This window comes from Gadus chalcogrammus, chromosome 6 (genome assembly GCF_026213295.1).
Source record: "Gadus chalcogrammus isolate NIFS_2021 chromosome 6, NIFS_Gcha_1.0, whole genome shotgun sequence".
Lineage (NCBI taxonomy): Eukaryota > Metazoa > Chordata > Actinopteri > Gadiformes > Gadidae > Gadus > Gadus chalcogrammus.
In genome coordinates, this window is record NC_079417.1 from 2,966,125 (window position 1) to 2,980,984 (window position 14,860).

Genomic DNA, 14,860 nt, shown 5'->3' on the forward strand with positions numbered 1-14,860 from the left:
TAGAGTATGCCTTGTTGATGGCCGTTTGAGGAAAACTACCTTGCCTGAGTCAGACTGACTGGAGCCTAGGGCAGAGTGACCAGAGGGACAGAGACCTCTGGGTCATTGGACAGTCATGCACACAGGTTAAGCGAGCCATCACCACACATAGGGAGGTACATGGCAGCCTTTCTAGTTTTAAAGGCTTGTTCCACGTAATAAATAACCCTGAAACTGCAGCCTCTTCTATTGCAGAAACGTACCAATCCTATTGGTTCTGTCTTACAAGATGGAGCCCAGCACAGCGTAACTTTACATCCTCAGAGTTGATAAAGCTTTGAAAATGCAGTAACTTTCGGCCCTAACCACTACTCTCCCCCCCCCCCCACCCCCCCCACAGTAAAATCTTTAATCCATGGTTCCATCTTGCTTCAGATGTACTAACTTCCTCTTTCATATGGAGTGAAAGACATCCTGTATGATGAAACATGTAAACAATAAAAGTCCTAATTTTCAACAACAGATGTGTCCCTCTATGTAAGCCTTTGTCAGAGGAACAGACAGTAAGACGAGCTGGTCTGACCATCTAACCGTTAGCGATGACTTATCTGCCAGACCGCAGCTGACCACACTGCGAAATAACTCTGGGACTCATTCAGGTAAATACCTGTGGAGAGAAATGCGTTTTCATCTTTAGATTAGGGTCGGCTAATGGAATTACAACACTATTTTTTAATTTATTTCGAACGCCTTGTTTTCTTTAGAGGAAGTACAGTCCTATGCTGAAGTACATGTTTGGTCTGTATTGTTAGAAAGTGTTGTTCATATATGCTTTTGACAAAATGGCAACGTGAAGATCACAAGCTAGTACAGAACCAGTGGAACTGTTTTTAAGTTTTTACCTTTGAACCTTACATGAATCAATGCAGAAGTGAAAGAAGATTCTGTTAAGAACATGGAGAGATCCATTACCATCCTCCTCCTATGGTGTCATCTCCAAGGTAAGAGATGGATCAGACCTTAGTACTGTTAAACAAAACTGGCTTGCCATGTATTTAACCTACATTTCAACATTTGAGTTGTCTTCATGCAAAAATGTAGGTAACCTACATTAGTACCATGTAGGTCATTTCACTTCAGTAAGGTCCTTATGTGTAGTGCGGTAAAGTTTACGTTCAGTAAACGTTTTGTGTGAGTGTGTGTGTGAGTGTGTGTGTGTGCGTGCGTGCGTGCGTGCGTGCGTGCGTGCGTGCGTGCGTGTGCGTTTGTGTTTGTGTGTGGGGGGGGGGGTCTTTCTGTGTGGAGTTTTTATGCTCTCCCCGGGTTCATGTGGACTTCCTCTCGGTAATCCGGTTTCCTCAGACACTATAAAAAACATTTTAGTTGCCACTCCTGCCACTCCCATGATCAAGGCTACTACCTCCGGAGTGGTTTCACGGGCGCGGCCCTGTGGCAGCCCACTGCTCCTAGCTTCAAGATGGGTTCAATGCAGAGGTTTAATTACCCCCCTAGTAGTACGGGGGTAGCACGTTTGATGAGTGTTATGGCTAGTGTGTTAGTTCTAGAATAAAAGTTTGACTGTCTTTCCCAGGCGTCGGAGGCCAGAGCTGGACCGTGTCTCTGCCCCAGACTGTGAAGGGTCTGCAGGGTTCCTGTGTGAGGATCCCCTGCAGTTTCACGCTAACGCCGAGATATGAGACTTTCCTGAACCATACATGTAAAGCCCAATGGTTTAAGGATTTTAAGGAAGGCCCAGTGTTTGACTCCAGCCTCGCCGGAGGTCAAAACCTCTACCAGGGAGAGCTGGTGGGGAATCTCCTCACCAGAAACTGCACAACCATCTTCCACAACCTCCCCGCCTTCAAATCCAAGCTTTTCTTCAGAATTGATTGTTGGAACGGTCTGAGATACAGCTATGCTACTGGCGTTATGGTCAATGTTAAAGGTTCATATTTTGGTTCATTATGTTGTATTAATTTCGCTCCATACAGTTTATCTGGTTTCGTCGGTTTAACTAATTCCTCTGACGGTTGTGGTTAACAGATGTGTGGAGACCGGTCTTCAATCCAAAAGGCCAAGTGGAGGTTGTTGAAGGCAGGCCAGTCATGCTCTCATGCTCCGCTCCGATCCTCTGTCCTTACCAACCCACGCTGTCATGGACACCAAGCCTTGGAGACACCCAGGAGACAGTGGAAGATGAGCTTGTGACTTCTGTGCTGACCTTCAATGCCTCCGCGCTTCACCATCGACAGAGAATCACCTGCTCCTCCCTCTACAAGCGCCACACAGGACTAATCGACGCCTCCTTCAAACAATATTTGACCATCAACGTTTTGTGTGAGTAAAGGTCATTATTTCTATTTATTTTAGGACCTTCTGGTAACACAGTTTGGTTTTGTTGCATTTAATGCGATGTAGTGTGATGAGGCAATGCGGTGATCTTCAGGTCCAAGTCCCAGAGTGCCACTGTGGTTGTGGATGGTTCTATACAGCAATGTTCTCTACAGACCAGTATAATAAAGATGGCCCCTGAATGGTTGCTTTCAGACCGTCCGGACAACGTATCGGTGGAGTGGCCGTCCAGCCCGGTGCTGGAGGGGAGCTATGTGCGTCTGAGCTGCAAAGGCTCCGCCAACCCCCCAGCGGACCTCTACGCCTGGTACCGCTCCCGACTGAACCCAGGAACCGATCAGGGGCCCTCTGAGGGGCCCCTGGGTTTCAGTCGGTCCATCAACGTGTCGGTCTCTGCAGACGCTCAGTACTTCTGTGAAGTGGGGAACCCTTACGGAGCGAAGAACACCAGCCTGACCCAGATGGTCGTCCACTGTGAGTCCACCACCATGAGCCATGCCCGGTTGCAGAATGTTTCTAGCTACTGGGTGCCTTCAACTTAACATCGACGCAAATATTATCAAAACTTATGCTGCATCAACACATAAATCAGTCGGGTTACTTCATAGATTGCCCTATTGTAAAAAAAAAAAAGAATTTTATTCAAATGTGTTCAGACTTTACTTTCTGCTCCTCTGGGTCCTGTTGCCATGGATGCTGTTGCTATGGGTCCTAATGCGAAAGAGTCTGACCCCGTCCGCCTGGACATCCTCTGTAGGTTCTCTCCTGACCCTAACCCTAACCCATCCGCTGTAGGTTCCTCCTGACCCTAACCCATCCACTGTAGGTTCCTCCTGACCCTAACCCTAACCCATCCACTGTAGGTTCCTCCTGACCCTAACCCATCCTCTGTAGGTTCCTCCTAACCCTAACCCATCCACTGTAGGTTCCTCCTAACCCTAACCCATCCACTGTAGGTTCCTCCTAACCCTAACCCATCCACTGTAGGTTCCTCCTGACCCTAACCCTAACCCATCCACTGTAGGTTCCTCCTGACCCTAACCCATCCTCTGTAGGTTCTCTCCTAACCCTAACCCATCCACTGTAGGTTCTCTCCTAACCCTAACCCTAACCCTAACCCATCCACTGTAGGTTCCTCCTGACCCTAACCCATCCACTATAGGTTCCTCCTGACCCTAACCCATCCACTGTAGGTTCCTCCTAACCCTAACCCTAACCCATCGCTGTACCAGTGAACTTTGCTTCCCTAGAAATCCAGAAATTTTGATTGAACTGAAAAATATTTGGCCTAAATTGTTTCGAATTGATTTCTAATATAATTATTTTATCCTGCTTCTTAAACATATAATGATCGCTCCCTGTTGCTACGTGTCCTTCAATACGTCAATGAGTAGCGAAATCTTGCAAGGCAGAAAGTCCATTGCTCAAATCCTATGGTCTATGTGGTCTGAGAAACAGCTTGTCTATGGTCAATTACTACGCAATGGTCTAATACTTCCAGCAGGGATGGCACTATCCTTAAGTCTATCTTCTACTACTAAGCAATGATCTACTACTTGCGGCACTCTCAGCACTATCCTTGAATACACATGGTGTTGTTGGAACTGATCTAACTTTGGGGAAGCTTACTGTAACGGGCTGGTCTACATTGAAGGTACGTTTTGTCTACTCAGCTTGTCTATTCTGAGAAATGGCATGAGGCAAAATTATAGTCAAGGGTTGACTAATTCCACTAGGATGGGTGATTTAACCTCACGTAAAAAAGTTCCAACTTTCGGCGGCTGTGCACAGCTGTGCGCTTCAAACCGATTATTGATGCATGCAGTTATATGGTCATTATCATTGCATCAATGACATAAACACATATTGCACTGTTTGGATCAGCCTATATTTAGGGACACCGTAGTTAATCCAAAAACATATATACTTTTGGCTTGCATACCAGTAGTATGGCAGAGAACGGTATACACTGTAGTGTGTAGTACGAAGGCTCGGATGCAGACCTGGTGATGAGTAATACATTTTTGCAATACATGAAGTAAGATGGTTTGAAAAAAAAGTCTCTCTTCTTGTTGTCTTCCTCCTACTCTGTATCCTCAGCTCCTCCCAGGATCCTGCCCTCTTCAGGCTGCAGCAGAATTGCAGCCTGGGTGCGATGTTCCTGCGACAGCGTGGGAAGACCATCACCGTCTCTGGAGTGGCGGTTGGATGGCAAACTGGTGTCGGGTTCTAAAGACGTGTCTGTTAGCCAGGTCAACCTGGACAATACAACCTCGTGGAGCACCCTAACAATCAAGGCCTTACCTGGGCCGACAGCCTTGACCTGCCACAGCTCCAACGCTGTTGGGAACACCAGCCAGAAGCTGCCTGTGTCCCACCTGGACACACAGCCAAACCTGACAGGTGTGACCACAGGGACCCTATTGCACCACCGGCTGTGAGGATGATCAGTCATTACAAGGTCTTTCAAAATCGAGTCACTTGTGACATCACAAACGGGACTGTTAACCAAGATGGTGAAGTGGATGGGGAGCTCAAGCTCCACGTCACCGTCCTGGTGGACTGAACCAGGTGGATCGCTGATCTACCAATCATAGATCTGGGTAGAGACTTTAACTTGTGATGCCACCAGTGGCGTGATTTCTTAATGGCTCACGACGACTAATCAGCCTAAGGCTAAATACATTGATTGGTTCAAACAGAGCAAACAAAAAACCATGAACAAAAACCTCCTGACAACACATTCTAAATCCTGATCTTTAATGTTCCAGACTTGGTGCTGTGCACTGTCAAATCTGCTGTGATGTTCGTGGGCTTAGTGTGCGTGGTCGTCTGTATTATAAGGTAAGTCGACTTGAAGTCGTACACATTCACTGTGTTTAGAAATTCACAACTTTCTCTGTTGAATTCAGATAGATGTCATTTAGTAGCAGATGCCTACAAGCAGACTGAGGACATGGGGAACTGAACCCCAGGGGCGCAGTTGAGCGTTGACAGTGTAGAGTGTAATGACGGTTTCCAACTACCCCTCAAGTACAAGTTACGTACACTAATTATGCCCCGCTGTCCATTAAATCTGAAAACGATTCAGGTGAGATGCATGCATCTTTTTGCTAAATATATATAAATATCATTTTTTATTCAAAAAGCTTCTGCTCTTAAAAGGTTTATCACAAATCAGTTGTGTGTGGGACAAATTAAATTATTTACAATAATCCGTGGATTATTATCTATGTAGCAGCGAATCAGAAATAGACAGAGATTCTAATTGTACTGCATTTAGCTCAGTTCACCCCATGCATTATACACTGTCTAGTCTGTCCCCCTGGTGCTCAATATTTTTCCGGCTGTATTCCGGTCAACGGGAGTCGGACAACGCTCTCTCTTTTAAAATAGCTCTGCCAGAACCTTTCAACTGGTTTCCAAACCCCCTGACCAATAGACCATCCCACCCCCTCTGATATACAGTTTGCTCTACTGTTTGTTATTTTGATTTCAGAACTCGGAAAGTGAGTGAGGAGACGCGGTCCTTTGACGCTGCCACTGTGAAGCGAGCCCCCCCAGACGAGGAGGAGTCCCAGGTAACGTGGATACAAGCTCCACACTGACCTCTGGGATATTTGTGGAGCTCTGTTGTGTTTGAAGACCCATTCTGTATCCAGGTCGTCCTGAGAAGTGAGGAGAACGTCTACGTTAACAGCGGGATGCAGATGAACCCGGTTGGGCCGAGAGAGGAGGCTGTTCTGAGAGCCGGTTCCCCAGTCCCAACGCACCGTGATGCAGCCTCCTCCCGCCTGATAGGCCCTGCAGGCTCCCACCCAGGACGACCGGTCTCTAGGGAGCTCACTGAAGATACTCAGTAAACAGTTCATGATGACCAAGTATTTCCTCAGAATAGATATTTTAAAAGTTAGTATATAGCTAGCTTTATAGTTTTACTATAGATCACAAGACTGGTTGCTGCTCCATGTTTTGCTCCGTTTTTCCTTTCCTTGTTTTTCTTTCTAAGTGGTTGCCAACGAATATAAAAGGTAACCACCTGTTTCCATGGTGACTATTAGCATCGCTGCTAAGTTGGTAACCATCGGTGTCGGTTGTGGCCCGCCCTATACGCTGAATGTGCAATTATGTGGACCAGCTAAGCAAAGTCAACTCAAGATCCATTCTGAAGGGGTTATGTTGCCCTCTGGTGGTGATTTGCATTCCCAGCCCAGATAAAGAATGCTTGTAGTTGTCTAAATTGATTTTAATGCAATGTATACTGTTTCAGTGTACAAAATACGTTGTGTGCAACATGACAGCAAATTTATTGAAATTAGTGAATGTATTTCTTGTAATTATATCCTGTTGGCCAAATAAACATAGGTCAAGTTTCTACAAGGTTTTATCGCAATGTCTAATGTTTATTAAAATGTGTAACCATCTCTTTTAAACAATTGCAGTCTTTCGTTATTTTTAAGTCACAGTTCTCAGCTCAAGGCAAGAAGCGTCCCCAAAGAAAGTCTTGCCGAGGGTCCCCTACTGCCTAGAGCCAACACTGACCAGTGTCCCTGGTAACATCTAGTGTCCCTGGTAACATCTAGTGTCCCTGGTAACCCACTAGTGTCCCTGGTAACCCACTAGTGTCCCTGGTAACATCTAGTGTCCCTGGTAACATCTAGTGTCCCTGGTAACATCTAGAGTCCCTGGTAACATCTAGCGTCCTAGGTAACCACTAGCATACCGTGGGGCCCCTGGTTCCAACCAGTCTTCCTGGTCAGTATTAACCAAGAGCAGTGTTTACAGTATCAAGAGAGAACAATATAAACAGTGTTATCAGATGACCGTATCAACAGTAAGCATTTTCAGAAGGGAAGAGTGTAAACTGGCCGAGTCTGATTGGACTCTGGGGCTGGGTGAGGCTGCACACCTGTCGTTTGAGTAATCAGTGAGCACAGGTTAGACCAGCCGTCTGCACTCACACTCGGGGAGATCTCCTGGAAGGCATGCCATGTAAGTCACCTAGGTGGAGTGGGGCAGCCTCCTAGGTGGAGTATAACATGGGCATTTGCTACAGGCAGTATAAACAGAGCAGGATCAACACAAGTAACAGAATGGTAGCAACAGAGTATCAATATTAACAGTGATCAGTATTAACAGTATTAACAGAGCAGTATCAACAGTATTAACAGAGCAGTATTAACAGTGCAGTGTCAACAGTATTAACAGAGCAGTATAAACAGTATTAACAGAGCAGTAACAGTGATTAGTATCAACAGTATTAACAGAGCAGTACTAACAGTTGTGCCGACCCTGTGGCTCGAGGAGACTGGGGGCGGGTCCCCTGCTCATGTGTTGGAGGTCGTGGGAGGAGCCAGTGGCTCATTACGGAGAGGTGGAAGCACCTGTGTCATGTGATCTCAGAAGCTGCCATTTTGAATGACGCAGTCTTCAAGCCCTCGACCCCAGTGCACTCGCTCTCCGTTGTGCAGGCTGCTCAACTTCCCGTTTCTGTTCCATTACCCTTTATCAACTCTACACCACTACATAACATATATCCATCATCCACTTACTGTGTTGCTGATGATGCTGATCTACACATGTCATTACTTCAATTTAGCGGTCGTCCTTCATTCAATTATGTTAAGTTTACTCTTTCAATCATCACCCTCTCCAATAGTTTATTACGGCCTAGAGCCGGGTCTAAACACAGTATTAACAGAACAGTATCAACAGTATCAACAGTATTAACAGTATTAACAGAACAGTATCATCAGTATTAACAGTATTAACAAAGAACATTATCAACAGTATCAACAGTGAGAAGAACTAACAGAGAACAGTATCAACGAGATTAACCACAATTTTAAGATTACCACTGAACAGTGTGAACAGCTTTAACAGTGTTTACATTAGTTACAGTATTAACAGATACCAGTATCAATAGTATTAATGGAGAACAGTATTAGCTGCATTAACATAGTTAAAATTATTAACAATGATAACAGACCAGTGTTAACGGAGAACAGCAACAACAGTATTAACAGTATTTACTAATCAGTGCAGTATTAATATTGGTTGATGTGGTTTTGTTGAACCTTTAATCTCTAAATATATCTTCTTCCTGTGTGTTGGCTCAGCTCTACGTTATGTCTCTGCTCGTGTACATTTTAATAAGTTCCTCATTCACTCACCTCACAAAGGCGTAGAGAGAAAGATGAAGTAAAGCTTTTACTCTTCAGGAACTTCATATCAAGTCCTTCACCTCTATCACGTAAGTCAACTCTATGTCTGGTTGATAGAACAAAGGAACATAATTACTGTTGTATTACACGTCTAATGCCTATTACATGTATTGATGTATATTATTTTTTGTTTTATTCAAGCAATACCTGTTTTAGTTAATGTAAGGGTTTTATCTTTTGTTTTCCTGTTTATATCTCTGTCTAAACTTCTCAAGAGTTTAACATTTCCAAATATTATCTTTAAAGGTAATACATCACATATGCATAGTTATTATCATTGTTCTTCTTCGAATATTGGTATTATATGATGAAAAATTAGTTTAATTAGTCATGGTAAAAGTGGTAGATTTACTGGTATTTTGAAATAGACATTTCAATAGCATTTAACAATGTCTTATTATTATAAGTGTAGTACTGAATAACTTAAGGGTAGTACGATATTAAGTGTAGTACAGAAGTTAATGAGATTTTTGTATTTCTCCTGATGAAGTTCTGGAGGAGAACATGACTGGATCCTGGAGACTATTTCTGCTCTGTAGTCTCCTGCTAGGTAAACATCTCAACCCTCCCTGTTGATACCTGAAGTGGGTCCTATCTTAATACCTGTAGCACTGAAGTTCTCCCTGTAGTCTCTGTTTTTACCCTCTGTAGTACCCCTGTAGTCTCTGTTTTTACCCTCTGTAGTACTCTAATCATACCTGTAGTACTTGCTCTGTTAATGCATATATATTAAAAAGTAAGATTTTGAAACTAATTAGAAGCATACCATACAAATCAAACATAATAATGACAATAATAATGATAATAATAATAATAATAATAATAATAATAATAATAATAATAATAATAATAATAACTAATATCTTAGTAAATAATGTAACTTAATAATAATTTAATTGATTCAGATAAATTATCTTGTTTTTTAGGAAGTTCAATGTTGCATTTAAATATATTGTCAAAGTTTGTGCATCGATTGATCCTTTGGATTTGTCAAACTCTTGTTTTAAAGGTGCTGGGTGCAACGCTGCAGTATTTGAGGCCCTAATGCCAGCAAGTGTGATGACACTCAGTGGATCCTGTGTTACCGTTCCTTGTTCCTTCACCGTGAGGGACGGGTTTGATGACTGGCTAAAGCCTGAATGTGGAAAATATTGGTATAAAATTAAATATCAACCTATAAGTTCTACAACATTCAGGGGGGACCTTACCGCATACAACTGTACCACAACATTCAATAACGTACATGAAGACAATGTTCAATATTATTTTAGAATTGAATGTCATGGAAAATTAAAATATCAGTTTTATGAAAACCCAGTGACCATCAGGATCAAGGGTAAGTGTAATGTGTGTCCGTCTGAAACAAACATCTCTCACAAGTCCTATTGGTCTCACTGTGGTTCAAATATGCTTGGGTCTCCATAGTAACCGCTCTAAATTGGTTTGGTACCCAGGGCTCCCTGATGCACCTCGTTTGACCCCCCCCAAGGAGCCGGTGGTGGAGGGGACTCCTGTGGAGCTGGGGTGCTCTGCCCCGTCCTACTGTGACACCCACCCCCCCACTGTGACGTGGACCCCCGCCCTGGGGCTCAGCACCCAGCTCCAGCAGAACGATACCGTGACCTCCACTCTGACCTTCAACGCCTCCCACCTCCACCATGGAAACAATGTCTCCTGCACTGCGGCCTACTACACACCATCTGGGAACAAAACTGTGACGTCTACAAGATACCAACTCAGTATCTCATGTGAGTCAATGTACTACCTTTTCAATGAAGAGTACATTTTATTATTTGTTTACTTTTTTATATTGATCTTCTCTGTAATATACCTTTTTTTCCGATCTTAGAAGACAAAGCAGTGTGTTGATAAACTTTTAACGCTTCTCCTGTTTTTCTATCAATTCACTATATTTTCTTGTATCCAGAACAGTTTTGTTAAACTCACAACATCTGACCAGCATGACACCGGAGCTGAGGGCTAGGCTCTGATTGGTGGGTTCTCTCTCAGATGCCCCCAGGAACACCTCTGCTGTCGGCAGCCCGTGTCTTCCAGCCAGAGAGGAAGGCTGCCTCAACCTGACCTGCACCAGTCATGCTAACCCTGCTGTCAGCGAGGTCATCTGGTACCGAATACACGGAGAACACATCCTTAAGATCGGGAGTGGATCTCCTCTGTCCATCCAGCTGTGGAACGCCAATGATGTTTTCTTCTGTGTAGTCAGGAATGACATTGGCATTGAAACGTCTAATATCTACAAGATCGACTTTCAAAGTAAGTTGATTCAAAACAGGAAACCACCTCTAGCTTGGTGATGTATCTAAAGGTTTCCTCGATCTAAGACAGAAGACAAAGCAGTGTGTTGATCAATAATTCGAAGTAAGATTGACTGAAAACCAGGAACAACCTTGAGTTTGGTGATGTAGTGATAACAATGTTTTTTGTTAAACAGGAAGTAAGATGACTTCTCCAAATTCTCCCTTCTCATTGTCTTCCCTCTTCCCTGTATTCACAGCTCCTCCCAGGATCCTGCCCTCTTCAGCCTGCAGCAGAATTGCAGCCTGGGTGCGATGTTCCTGCTACAGCGTGGGCAGACCATCACCGTCTCTGGAGTGGTGGTTGGATGGGAAACTGGTGTTGGGTTCTGAAGACGTGTCTGTTAGCCAGGTCAGCCTGGAGAACGCCACGTTGAGGAGCTCCCTCACAATGAGGGCCCCTGCTGGTCCGACAGCCTTGACCTGCCACAGCTCCAACGCTGCCGGGAACACCAGCCAGAAGCTCCCTGTCCCCCACCTGGATACACAGCCAAACCTGACAGGTCTGTCCTCAAGGAGATAAAGCACAACCAATGCACATGTATCAATGCACGACCAGCTGTGAGTCTGAAGAGCCTCGGGGTCTTTAAAAATGTATTGACCTGTTCAATCACAGCCAATCACAAAACCATAAACAAAACCTCCTCACAACACATTCTAAATCCTGATCTTTAATATTCCAGACTTGGTGCTGTGCATTGTCAAATCTGCTGTGATATTCGTGGGATTAGTGTGCGTGGTTGTGTGTATTATAAGGTAAGTCCACTTGAAATCGTACACATTCACTGTGTTTAGAAATTCACAACTATCTCTGTTGAAATCAGATAGATGTCATTTAGTAGCAGAAGCCTACAAGCAGACTGAGGACATGGGGAACTGAACCCCAGGGGCGCAGTTGACCGTTGACAGTGTAGAGTGTAATGACGGTTTCCAACTACCCCTCAAGTACAAGTTACGTACACTTATTATGCATTTTTGTCCAATAAATTTGAAAACGTTTGAGGCAAGATATATGCATCTTATTTGCTAAATATATATACTTATCATTTTAATTCAGATGAGGGCTATTTAAAAAAAAAACTATGAAGAGATTCAGCAGGATTAACAGCGCTGCCAGGTGCTCGTCACGTCGTGTAGCTTCACTGCTGGAGCTACTGATCTAAAAAGGTTTATCACACATCAGTTGTGTGTGGGACAAATCAAATTATTTACAATAACCCGTGGATTATTATCTATGTAGCAGCGAATCAGAAATAGACAGATTCTAGTTGTACTATATTTAGCTCAGTCCACCCCATGCATTATACACTGTCTAGTCTGTCCCCCTGGTGCTCATTATTTTTCCGGTTGTATTCCGGTCAACGGGAGTGGGACAGCGCTCTCTCTATGACAGCTCTGCCAGAACCTTTCAACTGGTTTCCAAACCCCCTGACCAATAGACCATCCCACCCCCTCTGATATACAGTTTGCTCTACTGTGTATTCTTTTGGTTTCAGAACCCGGAAAGTGGGTGAGGAGACGCGGTCCTTTAACGCTGCCACTGTGAAGCGAGCCCCCCCAGACGAGGAGGAGTCTCAGGTAACGTGGATACAAGCTCCACACTGACCTCTAGGATATTTGTGGAGCTCTGTTGTGTTTAAAGACCAATTCTGTGTCTCAGGTCGTCTTCGGAGGTGAGGGGGACATATACGTTAACAACGGGATGCAGATGAACCCGGTTGGGCCGAGAGAGGAGCCTGTTGGACCGAGAGAGGAGGCTGTTCTGAGGGCCGGTTCCCCAGTCTCAACGCACCATGATGCAGCTTCCTCCCACCGGATAGGCCCTGCAGGCTCCCACACAGGACGACCGGTCTCTAGGGAGCTGACTGAAGATACTCAGTAGCAGTTCATGATGACCAAGTATTTCCTCCAGGTAGATATTTTAAAAAGTTAGTATATAGCTTTTCTTAAATTAGTTGAAAACCATCGGTGTCAGTGGCAGCCTGCCCTATACGCTGAATATGCAGTTGTGTGGACCAGTCTAGCCAGTTCACAAAAGTTAATTAATTCTCTAATTCAAGATCCATTCGGAGGGGTTATGTTGCCCTCTGGTGGTCATTTGCATTCACAGCCCAGGTAGAGAATGCTTGTAGTTGTCCAGGGTGAATTTTAACACACTATATACTGTTTCATACATTGTGTGCAACATGACAGCAAATATATTGAAATTAATAAATGTCTTAATAGTAATTCTATCATTTTGGCAAAATAAACATTGGTCAAGTTTCTACTAGGTTTTATAGCAATGTTTAATTTTGATTAAAATGTGTAACCATCTCTTTTAAACAATTGCAGTCCTTTGTTTTTATTTAAAGTCGCAGTTTTCAGCTCAAGGTAGGGATGGCCCCAAAATAAGTCTTGCCTAGGGCCCCCTACTGCCTAGAGCCAACACTGACCAGTGTCCCTGGTAACATCTAGTGTCCCTGTAACATCTTCTAGCGTCCCTGGTAACATCTAGTGTCCCTGGTAACATCTAGCGTCCTAGGTAACAACTAGCATACCTTGGTTCCCTGGTACCAACCAGTCTTCCTGGTCAGTATTAACCAAGAGCAGTGTTTGAAGTATCAAGAGAGAACAATATAAACCGTGTTATCAGATGACCGTATCAACAGTAAGCACTTTCAGAAGGGAACAGTATAAACAGATAGCAATATTAAAAGTATTCGTATTGACAGAGTACGCAATGCATTGTGGATCCGTCCGTTCAGTTGGAGCGTTCGCCACCGTCAGAAAGTTGAAAAATGTTCAACTTTTTCGGCAGCGACGGTTCCGTCATCCAATCAGATCGCGTATGCAAATTTAAGCACTGTGATGCGACTCGGGCTCTGACGATACTGGAAAGCGGGAAAGCGGGTAATCTTGCATCGCAACAAGCAGGAAGAAGCGGGAAGAACCCGGCGAAGCGATTTGATTGGCTGACGGATGCCTCTGCAAAGACTACTCCCCCATCCGTCAGCCACGCCTTCCCACGTCCGTTGACTGACGGTGCAGTGGGCACGAGGCGTAACGCAAATGTGTTACATGTAACACACTTACTGAACTACATCATACATTGACCATGATAAGTAATCAGAGATTAAGGCTACGTTTACACGATGACGGTCTGAACAGCAGACGCAAAAGTGGCGTCGCGTCTTCACTTTTTATTCTGCGTTTAGACAAGTGTTTTCGGGAGGAAATCTGCGTGCATACGGTGACGCAAAAGTGTGTGGAATTCAATTGGGTATGCATGCCAGGCGGCTAGTTGGTGCTGTGATACACCATCACACAACACCGCCATGTCTGAGCGCATGCGTAGAATCTTCCTTCTTCTCTTATCCGTGCCGCAAAAACCAAAATATCCTTCTCTGTTCAGTAACACTTTCTGTACAGAATCTGTACATTTCGTGGAAAGACTCCTGTACGCTTGTTAGAGCTGTCAGAGCAGCTTGAGGGTCCGACGCATGGAAATAATCTGACATGTTTATTTATTTCCTTGTACTGGCACAGTATGTGACGTAAACGCGTACGCGACGTGAGCAGATCTGAGCAGTGTTTTGCGTCTTGGCAGTGTAGACGGAAACTCTACGGCGGAGCGTATTCAACTTTTCCACTCTGGAGGGTGGTTTCAGATTTATGCGGTTTTCATGCCCCAAAAACGCCGTCAACGTCTAAACGAAAGGCACTTCCGATAAAATATTTTGTCGTTTTTACCCGCAAGCGTCCTCTTGTAAACGGGGCCTAAGGCCACTGTGGCAGTGTGTGTGTGTGTGTGTGTGTGTGTGTGATGGCTGGTTTAAGCAGCCTCAGCTGGCGGAGTCTGATTGGACTCTGGTGCAGGGTGAGGCTGCACACCTGTTGCACATTGAGTAATCAGTGAGCACAGGTTAGACCAGCCGTCTGCACTCGGCAGCGGAGCACCCTTGCCGTGTTCATTATCACACTTGTGCAATAATCCATATTTTTAACACC

General features: G+C 44.5%; 1 protein-coding gene across 3 annotated transcripts; it reads left to right on the forward strand.

Annotated features, from left to right (window-relative positions):
- Positions 1–507: 507 nt before the first annotated feature.
- On the forward strand, positions 508–13,520 carry LOC130384592 (sialic acid-binding Ig-like lectin 5). Of its 3 annotated transcripts, none has more exons than XM_056592859.1 (16): positions 508–638; positions 909–980; positions 1,571–1,924; positions 2,023–2,316; positions 2,527–2,805; positions 4,432–4,734; positions 5,103–5,175; positions 8,514–8,584; positions 9,046–9,105; positions 9,565–9,891; positions 10,010–10,303; positions 10,566–10,829; positions 11,071–11,373; positions 11,554–11,626; positions 12,367–12,448; positions 12,531–13,520. In XM_056592859.1, exons 2-16 carry the CDS (start codon positions 935–937, stop codon positions 12,750–12,752), a joined length of 3,045 nt encoding a protein of 1,014 aa, XP_056448834.1. In that variant the 5' UTR covers positions 508–638; positions 909–934; the 3' UTR covers positions 12,753–13,520. The 3 variants fall into 3 exon arrangements, with proteins under 3 accessions (XP_056448834.1, XP_056448835.1, XP_056448836.1); XM_056592860.1 differs by having other exon boundaries at positions 8,553–8,584; XM_056592861.1 differs by lacking the exons at positions 8,514–8,584; positions 9,046–9,105; positions 9,565–9,891; ... (2 more) ...; positions 11,071–11,373; positions 11,554–11,626 and adding exons at positions 5,831–5,912; positions 5,994–6,190.
- The last annotated feature ends 1,340 nt before the right edge of the window (positions 13,521–14,860 follow it).

What these genes read in the sequence shown, in the direction of transcription:
- LOC130384592 (XM_056592859.1), top strand. Translation starts at nt 935, where the DNA reads ATGGAGAGATCCATTACCATCCTCCTCCTATGGTGTCATCTCCAAG. An exon ending in GTGGTCGTCTGTATTATAAG is followed by an intron (nt 5,176 to 8,513) that starts GTAAGTCGACTT and finishes CACCTCACAAAG; the next exon opens with GCGTAGAGAGAAAGATGAAG. An exon ending in CAGACGAGGAGGAGTCTCAG is followed by an intron (nt 12,449 to 12,530) that starts GTAACGTGGATA and finishes TCTGTGTCTCAG; the next exon opens with GTCGTCTTCGGAGGTGAGGG.